Below are 9,915 nucleotides of genomic sequence, written 5' to 3'. Positions count from 1 at the left end.
CGCCATTCTCCTGCCTCAGCCTCCCGAGTAGCTGGGACTACAGGCGCCGCTACCTCGCCCGGCTAGTTTTTTGTATTTTTTAGTAGAGACGGGGTTTCATCCGGTTAGCGAGGATGGTCTCGATTTCCTGACCTCCTGATCCGCCCGTCTCGGCCTCCCAAAGTGCTGGGATTACAGGCTTGAGCCACCGCGCCCGGCCAATCCCCTACAATTTAGCTTTAAGTGTTTCCAAAATAGTGATCAGCTCAATTACCTCCCAAGGGTTTCCTCAACCATATCCTTCCACCCAAGTCAAAAAAGCAGGTCAAAACACAACTTACCATCCACCGTCCCAGCCATGATGTAGAGTGCACAGACTTTGGGATTGTCATAGTACCCCTAGAAAAAGGGAAACAGTAGTCAACCCCACACAGCAGCAAACAACTTCCCCTGTACCCACTCTCTTCAGCAATGGGCAGAATAGGGGAATTACCTTGACAAACTCAATGTAGAGCTTCCCTGTGAAGGTGGACACCTCCCCCTGGACACTCAGCTTCCCCTTTCTGATGCTCATAGGTATAATTTCATCGTGAGCTGTGCTATGCCCAACACGATCAAAGATATCCAAGTCCTTCACCACGACATGGCCATTCAATCGTACATCAAATACCTTCCAGGATAAGAAAAGGAAACAATGTCAAAACCATCAGCTTTACATCCTTTCAAGCAGTTGGGCATCATGCACCTTTTTGGGCTTCAAGTTCAAAAATAATTTAAGAAATGATGGGTCTGGATATCCAGGGTGGCTAGCATCCTTAACCCGGGTCAAATCAAAGCCATATTCCTTCGCTGCCCAGGAGGTCTTACACTGGCTTTAAGGAACAAAGAATACAAACAAAAAGCTTAGCATAGGAAAAAGGAAATTCACAGGAAGGGACAGAGGAAAAATAAGGCTAAAAGCAAGAAGGTGCGGCAAACCATGGAGGGAAGTAGCCAGGAGGGCCTTAACAGGATCTGTTAGTTACCAAAACAAGGATTCTGGCTTTGCTTTCTGTCACTAACCCCCAAGGCAAATGCAGCCTTGTGGACTATGGAACGTGCTTCTCTAGAGCTCATCTGTTCTTCCTTTCTGGAGAGGCTCTCACACTCTCTATCCCCATAATAGTGGATTGTCCAAGAGCAGCAATGTCCCACTGGTCAAGCAGCAGCCTGACTAGGCCTCACCTTTTGCTGGGACTGTGCAAAGTAGACCTCGGCAAATTTCAAGACCAGCACGTAGTCCCCCTCCTCTTTGATGGGCACTTCGTAGCCAAAGGTCTCCTCATTGTACCGCTCAGTTTGATACAGGATCTGGTCCTCAGGGTTGGAACGCAGGATTGGCAGTTTCATGCCATAGTCTGAGGCTGAGGACAAAAGACAAAGAGAAAGCACATCAGAGGCAAGACACAAAAGAAGAGCAAAGACCTCAGAACAGCCAGAGGCATTTCCAGGGCAATGCTAATAACCCTCTCCATATAAAGGGCCACCCACTCTGCACCTGGCTCCAAACAGAGCTCCAACAAAGGCAGGAATCATACAGCCATTACTATGGAAGAGCAAAATGAAAGAAACTAAACACGAATCAGGCCAACAGGCCCTATAAACCTCAGAGCAGAACTTTCTAAAAGCACATTAAAATGACTTTTTCCCCCTGACTCTATGGAGAACAAGTCTAACTCATTATCAGAAGAAAGTGCTGTGTTGCAGCTGCCTGGTTCCCCAAGAGGGGGGGCTTCAGAGAAACCTAAAACAAAGGGGATGGCCAGGAACTCCATACAAGATGATCAAGTTCAAAGAATGTTTTCTCTCATTCAGAAAAGCCCAGAGTCTAAAACAAACAGGATATCTGCTTCGGAAAGTCATTCTTCATTGTCCTTACTAATAAAATTCCAGCTTTAGTTGTTGCATTTTTTTTTTATAATTTTCATTCAAAAAGTTCCAAAGCTGGTAAAAACAGGCATACAAAAGAAAGGGGTGATGCTAATATCCTTACTTCCCACAGACTCACAAAACTCTTCCTCACCTACTCACTTGAACATTCACTTAGATAAACCAACAGTAGAGAAAAAAGTTACTACTGCACCTCCAGTGCCTAGCACGGGACCTGGCACACAGTCACCACTCATACAGTTTGCTGAATGAACAAATGACAATGAAGGAGGTGCCTGCAAAGCAGTGAAGCCATGCCATTCTGTCCACAAGGCCAGAGCATCCTGCAGGGAAAGACAATCGGCCTAAGATGTCCAAGTCCTAGAGGAGTCACCTTTCACATTTCACAAACTGACAAGGAATGAGAGAGGGTAAAAGTAAAAAGTTACTTACCTCGGGTCAGTATCAGAAGAGTAGAAAACCTCTCTTGCCCCCGGCCCTCTCCCAGCCTTGGTATAAGACAGTTGTATATATGTTTTCTTCTTCCTCTCGCACAACAAACTAAACTCCTGACCTCAGGTGATCCACCCTCATCAGCCTCCCAAAGTGCTAGGATTACAGGCATGAGCCACTGCGCCAGGCCAAATCTTTTTTGTGCAAATATAAGATATCACATTTCAGTCTCAGAGATAAATAGTTCTGCTTCCTCCAGAGAGTAGCCTGACTCCTTTATCCTATAAACACAGCAAGGCTTTCCAGTGCTCCATAAATATACTTTCCCAACTACAGATGTAGCAGTCATGTAGTCTCTCCTCCCGCATGAAATTAAGATTTCAAGACTGCCTTCCAATCTCACATGGTGACCATGAAGACATCTGGCAACTCGATCCTTTGGGAGACAGCCAGGGGCTGTCATCCCCAGAGCTTTATCTTCTGAATCACCAACAAGGGAGAGGACATGGCAAAAGGTAAAAGATGAACAAAAAGACCCAGTGGCTGAGGTCAAGACCTCAAAAAAATAAACATAACTGTTAACGGTTCCTGTAAGTGACATTAGCCACGAGATCAGATGGACCGATGAGACAATGGAACAGGAAACTCATTGCACTTTGTCTTCAGACTTTTTTCTTCCTATTTCTCCTCAAGAAATCAAAGAAAAGTAACTGAGCAATGCATACAAAGGATGTACTGCTAACATGCTCCCCCTCCTTTCCAGCCTTGGAAAACCACTGCCCTGGGATACAAACCTATGAAGACTGAAAGACTGCTATTTCTCTTCCAACTGAGCTCTTAAGAATTTCCTTCTTCCATGAGGACCGTGATCCTTACACATCTGGAACATTAACTACATTTGATTTATAGATACACAGAAAATTGTGTGCATGTGCAGAGAGTTTTTTGTTTGTTTGTTTTTTGAGACGGAGTTTCGCTCTTGTTGCCCAGGCTGGAGTGCAATGGCACAATCTCGGCTCACTGCAACCTCCACCTCCCAGGTTCAAGGGGGTCTCCTGCCTCAGCCTCCCAAGTAGCTAGAATTACAGGTGCACACCACCACGCCTGGCTAATTTTTTGTATTTTTAATAGAAATGGGGTTTCGCTATGTTAGCTAAGCTGGTCTTGAACTCCTGACCTCAGGTGATCCACCCGCGTCGGTCTCCCAAAGTGCTAGGATTACAGGCATAAGCCACCACGCCAGGCCGAATCTTTTTTTTTCTCTTGCCAAGTGGAAAAAGTGAGAAACTGACAGTAATGTAATCTGTGGCAGTCTCAGTCCCACAGTGAAGAAAACTCAACCATGTGAATAAAAATTACTTAACAACCTTGGAATTACCTTTAAAATATTTCCCTTTAAAGCCCAGGTGGCTTTCCCAAGAGATCTGCCACATGCAAAGTTGAATTTGCCCGAGTCCCAAGAGATGCAGCAGCAAATAAGGATTTTTCTTCCCTCCTTAGCCTTTATGCATTCACAGCGAAACAGATTTCTCTAAAATACAATGAAGTGGACAGTCAGCATACTGCTGCAATTGGCATAATATAACTCAGTTAACCAAAAAGGAAGAGGGCCGAACGGCCTACATTATGTCTGCTCTTTCTTAGTTTTAGACAATGTAGTAACTAGACTCCTTGGAGAATTCAGCACAGGGTTCAGGAAAAGACAGACACAAAGGGTCGCTGAACAAGTTTTTTCTCTAGGTCTGTTTTCTCACCTATAAAATGGGGACACCACCTATCCCACAGCATTGTGGTAAGGATAAAACAATCCGTATAAAGAGCTCAATATAATGCCTCACACAGAGAGAGACACAGAAACATGGGTATGCTAGCCAGGCAAGAATATGCACGTGATAAGCACTAAATAAATGTCTCCACTCAAGGGAGTTTAGGGAATGGATCAAAAGAAAAGGAAGTAATAAAACTAACTGGAAAACTGCAACTGGGAACCACAAGAGCGGGAAAGCCAGAATGAGCAGAAGCCCGTCCTCCATACCACAGCTGTAGAGCTCCCCTTGGTGCTCTAGCGTCACTCCCCACCCCGCCCTCAGATCTCCTGGTCACTAGACTGTTCTTCCGGATCACTTCTTTCTTAAGTGAGGCCAGTACCTAAAGAATTGTTCTGAATGGGCTGAGACAGGGAACCCATGGATTCAGGGGCCTAAATTCTCTCCCTGTGAACTTCCGCTACTTGGAGGGCCTGCAGATGAAGACTGCCTGTTAGGTGACAGTAGAGGCAGAGAATTCTAAACAAATCCCATGGCTCTGAGCAAATCAGAGGCAGCAGTGACTCCTCTCTCATCCCATCTTCCAAGCTCTTATCTCCCCAAAGCCAAATCCTTCCCCGGCTGAAAGGAAGGCAGCCCAGGAAAGGGTCTTCCTTACAGTTACAGCATTAGCAACCTGATAGGCTCTGGTACCCAGCCAGCTTTTTCCCCCTCTGGAGCCATGCTCTGCCCTATTTTTAATTCCATGTAAAAGGTCATCAAGGGAAAAAAAAAAGTGACAGAGACACTTTAACCTACTCTGGACAGGAGAGTTTACAGCCTTATCAGAGATGTCTAAAGCATGAGTTTTTTTTTTTTTTTTTTTTTTGAGAAGGAAAACAAGGCTGAGACGCAAAGCAAGTTTCTTAAGGCCGAGCAACTTTAGCAGGCATCTTTCTATAAAGAGGAAATAGCCTTCCCTAAATTCAAGCAAAATTCTATGCCCTCAGGTCAAATAACCAGGTCTTTTCCTAGTCAGAGTGAAGAGGAACTCAGAATGACCAAGTTACAAATCTGGAACATGGTCAGGCGCGATGGTTCACGCCTGTAATCCCAGCACTTTGGGAGGCCAAGGTGGAAAGATCATTTGAGGACAGGAGTTCAAGACCAGCCTGGGCAGCATAAAGAGATCCCTGTGTCTACAATAAAAAACAAAATAAAAAATTTTAAGTAAATAAATGAAACCCCTGGAATGTGCCTGATACCAAAACCCCAATGTGAACGCTTCTAAACCACCACTTTCTGTAGTGGTGCTCCCATCTGTGGAAGCATACAGGCTGAAAAAGCCTTTCCCAGGCTGTAAGCACTAGTTATCCTCAAGGCAAAAATGAAATTCAATAAATATTTTGAACTGCTTTTGAAAGCATAAGCCACTACGTGCCCTGGGCCACACACAATTACAAGAATGTTGAACTACAAAGAAACTATACAGAAACAGCAAGTTCAAAAGAAAACCAAACCCTTATCTGGACTAACTTAGTAACAAATACCTGAATTCATTCAACATAAAATCAACTTTTCTCAGCATGCTGGAAACAATATCACAGGCAGGTGGGAAAAGAAATAAGGCATACAGTTCCTACTGCAATCAGTGTAAATAGCTGCACGAGGCGAGGGTCTCCAAATACCTGGCACACCCTTATCCAAGCAGGCCCAGAAGAAAGGCAGCGTGAACAGCTGGACTTTCCTTGGTGCGATTGACTCCTTAGTATAGAGAGAGCTGCCTTCTGAGAGTGCAAGCTTATGCACATCTCAGCCCTGATCTAAAGCCAGCAAAATGCCTTTCTCAGGAACCTGGTAAGTGCAATGTTGCAACAAGCTGGTCCAAACTGCAGCTGACAAGCGCCACCTCCCATTCCCCATCTATGCCTTAATACTGCTCCAATTCTTACCCAGATTGGTAGAATGGAGAGGGGAACCTTAGCAGGGAACCTTCATTTATACAATTCCCCAAGGGCCAGTGTCCAAAATAGGACTCCAGTACACACGAGCTTTGGTAGGTCTCATGTAATTTTACCTGCTACAATAAACTCCTCCCAAGGAACTGCAACCATGAGCCAATAACCCAAGGACAGAGATCTTGGCTGACTGCTGACCAGGCCAAAGAAACACACACACACACACACACCACCTGCATTAGCAAATTAAAACCAGAATTTCTGAGTAAGGGCAGTATCTGGGAACTAAACCTGTGTGGTCTTACTCAGCTTTTATCCTCTGCACAACAGACCAAATAGGACGATGTAACCAATGTAAGGCCTGGTATCTGCTAAGTGAAAAGAAACCATCCGCTCAGTGCCCTCACCACAGCTATCTCAAGAGACAAAGTCCACAAACAGTCTAGTTTCCTCAAGGGCTCCTTCCTCCCTGCCCACGCTGGTGAAGAAAGAGGAAGGGTCTAGGATAGAGATAGTAATAACCTCCTGCTATAAAGTCTGGCTTTGGCTGCTGTTACCGCTGCTAAAGACTGGAGCCCTGAGTCAGCTGAACCCAGGCTACTGTGATCTACATGCCAGGGCTCAACAAATTCCAAGACAAACATAGAACTTCAGAAAACAGCCCTGTGTCCCAAGACCCTCACATGTGTGAAAGGCAATAAACTCCTTAATATAACAAATTTCAGAACACTGCCATCGATTTGGGAAGAACTAACTCCTTTAGTAAAAGCAAGAGCCAAATCTGGGCATCGCAGAAAAAGAGGGAGAGAAAGTGAAGAGTGAGTCTGTCTCCTGGTTGTCTGCAGGTGGCATACTGCCAATCTGGCTGCCTCTGAACCCGGTATACAGCGTCAATCTCCTTCCAACACACGAAGCAAAGAACTTCCTTCTGAAACCTGTTTTCCAATCCCTCCAACAGAAGAAACAAAGATTATAAAGCAGATCTTCCAAAACAGTGGTCTCGGGGCAACCTACATCACAAGCCCCTGGTGCAGAAACCTGGGTCCCAGCAAAAAAGCTCAATCTACTATAATCGATTTCGAGTGGGGACTAGGAATCTGCATTTTTAAGCAGCTGCCCTGGCAATTCTGACACACACTAACTTTGGGAAGGGAGCGGCTCTGTTAAAAACCACTGTTGCCCAACAAATCACAATCATTTTCCCCCTAAGCTGGAATTAGAACTCTCAGGCTCACCTAGGGGAGGTTGTAAGCATTCTCTGAGAGGCCATTCGGATTCTTACACTGGTTGACCCAGTTCACCCACAGCCACCAGCCTCACGTGCAGGATGGCTTCGATAGAACCACCCTCTGGGGGCGGCCTGCAGATTCTACTTTTAAGCACACATATTCTTCGCTCGAAAAGAGGGCGGGGGAGCAGGCTACAATCAAACTTTCCTGGCCCATCCTCTTCGAAGATTCCTTCCTATTCTGGCTAAGAATCAAGCCCCGCTCCTGCAGAAGGGGCAAGGAAAGCGGCCGATTCCTGGGTCGACAAGAATCTCCCAAGAACTGTCTCGCCAGGAGAAGCAGGGGCACCCATGACCTACAACCCGCGAGGCCTGGAGGTGGCAAAAGGCCGCCTTCGTCATTTCTCTCCCAGCTTGGATGGGAGTGAGGGGTTGAGAAAATGCAGGATGAGAAATCCAAATATAACTAACTTCTCACCAACTCTCTGCCTGTATGACTCTAGGTACCCTGGAGCCAGTGCCAGGCCCTGAGCTCAGAGCGGGGCCCCGAGGAAGCTGCAGAGAAACTTCGCTCCAGAGACGCGGCCCCAGGGTCGAAAGGGGCTCGGGGCCCGTAGCCCCCGGCCGGCTGCGCCCATCACAGCAGGCCCCGGATCCCGCGGCTCGGCAGGGGGACTCTCACCTCGGCCCACCCGGCCTTCCAAAGGGTCCTTGCGGAAGTGGATCCCGTGCACGTCCACATGCGCCTCTCCGCCCGCGTTGACCGCCCAAATGACGCTCTCCGGCAGCCCGGCCCCCGCCGCGCCAGCCACGCCGGCCACGCCGAGCCCCGGTCCCTGGATCGCCGGTAGCAGCAACAGCAGCAGTCGCAAGAGCGCCACAGCGGTTCCCTCAACCGTCCAGGCTCCCAGCATGGCGGCCACCACCACGGGGGCAGCCCCCGCCGACCCTCGTCCTCGGCCGGCTGCCAGGCCACCCCGGACTCAGAAAAACAGCGCCACGAACCGCTCCGCCTGAGTCGCCGGGGACATGTCGCTCTCAGGCCTCCTTCTTCTCAGCCACGGGTACCGCCTCCCACCTCAGGAACAACCTACCCCGCCGCCCGCCCCGGGCCACGACCCTGCAGCCAATCAGCGCCAGGCCCTCATTAATTACCCACCACCCCGCCGGGAAGCGCCCGTTCATTGGATGTCAGGCGCGGGAAAGGGCGTGGCTTCTCCCAGGCGCCGGCCCAGCAGTCGGGCACGAGATGGAGCGCGCGCAGAGGGAGTGAGTTCGGTTGAAGCGGCGGTTCGATGCGGAAGTGGCGGGTGCAGCGCCCAGGCGGCCCCGGAATCCCACAGCTGAATGGGAAAGGTGGCCTGGGGAGGAAGGTTTAGGGTAGGGCGCACTGACACGTCGCCAGCACTTCCGGTGCTCCCGCTCTTGAGACCAAATAGGCTCTGGAGGGGGCGTGGCCGACTTTCCCGCCCCCTCTTTTCTCAGGGAGAAGCGTGAGCATAAATTCTAGTAGGAGAAGCAATGGACACTCTCCAGACCTAAGAGACTCAGTCCTTTTCCCCGCGTGAGGGAGACGACCCATGCTTTCCCAGAGAGGCCGCGGACACAGTTCTCCAGGGAACGAGTCCCACGAGGATAAGGCCCCGCCCCCTCCCCTTAGCGGGCTCGGGGCGGGTGGTAGCGTCCAGACGGCCGTCCAATGAGAAGGCTCCAACGCAGCGGAAACGCGTGGCTTTGTGAGCGTGGGGGCGCCAGGCTGCCCGCGTCTCCATGGCGACAGCCTCTGGCCGGCCTCCGTGGCGTAGGGGCGGGACCGGGGCGCCGTAGGCGCTGGCTGGAGTGGCTGCCGGCGGTGCGCAGACTGGAGGCCGGGACCGTCCCGCACAGACACGGCCCGCGCTACCTCCCTGCACCTTCACAGTTCACCTGGAGCTCTCCCACACTGGCGATCCCTGCGCTTCGGTCGCTGTTCAAATTCCCATTTTTCCGATGGGGAAACTGAGGCCCAGAAAGAGACTGAATGTTGCCAAAGGGTCGCATCGCAAGTGTAGGGCAGAGTCAAGACAAAAATAAATAAATAAATAAATAAATACTGGTCGATTTAGAAATTCTCCCTAAAAGGAAAAAAATGTATCAAGTCCCTACTACTAGGGTGTGAGATTTGGCAGATAAAGTATGAGAAGCCCAGTTATATTTGAATTTCAGATAAGCAAATGGGACCCACTTATACTAAAATAAATGCACTGTTTATTAAAATTCAAACTTAACTGGACTTCTTGTATTTTATCTGACAATCCTACCTGCTACTTAGGCAACGAACTTTGTGCTACATGAACAAAAAACACACCTGGGGTCCCGCATGAGAATCATAGACTTTGCACAACCCGTAATGAAATTGTTTAGTTAGAACGGTGATAAGTGCTATACAGGAACAAAACAGGGTGCCAAAATACGGACTATCAGTGGTGGATCTAAATGCACCCAAATTCCTTCCCCCGGCTCCAAATTCAGACGCCACGGGGGTAACTTTTGGAAGTGTTCCCTCCCGGTCTCACTTTCCCCCCTATTTTGCAAGCATCTGGCCTTACTTCCTCCCATAGACATGTTTCCTGTCAAAGGTGTTTCTTTTTTTTTTTTTTTTTTT

At 48.7% G+C, this 9,915-nt stretch overlaps 1 protein-coding gene across 2 annotated transcripts in view; it reads right to left on the bottom strand.

The window, feature by feature from the left end:
• Positions 1–8,422, bottom strand: part of MLEC (malectin) — a 15,324-nt gene extending 6,902 nt beyond the window's left edge. The window contains exons 1-4 of one of the 2 annotated variants that reach the window (XM_011964465.1): positions 7,954–8,422; positions 1,204–1,382; positions 473–649; positions 321–378 (exon numbers count right to left, since the gene is read on the bottom strand). In XM_011964465.1, coding sequence (XP_011819855.1) covers positions 321–378; positions 473–649; positions 1,204–1,382; positions 7,954–8,185 — 646 coding nt within the window. In that variant the 5' untranslated portion in view covers positions 8,186–8,422. The remainder of the gene's footprint in view (positions 1–320; positions 379–472; positions 650–1,203; positions 1,383–7,953) is intronic. The other variant, XM_011964466.1, reaches the window with a different exon arrangement.
• Positions 8,423–9,915: the final 1,493 nt, after the last annotated feature.

Source organism: Mandrillus leucophaeus, unplaced genomic scaffold (genome assembly GCF_000951045.1).
Source record: "Mandrillus leucophaeus isolate KB7577 unplaced genomic scaffold, Mleu.le_1.0 Scaffold7, whole genome shotgun sequence".
Lineage (NCBI taxonomy): Eukaryota > Metazoa > Chordata > Mammalia > Primates > Cercopithecidae > Mandrillus > Mandrillus leucophaeus.
Note: the sequence above shows the minus strand (reverse complement) of the source record. Positions and strands in the feature narration are given on the sequence as shown.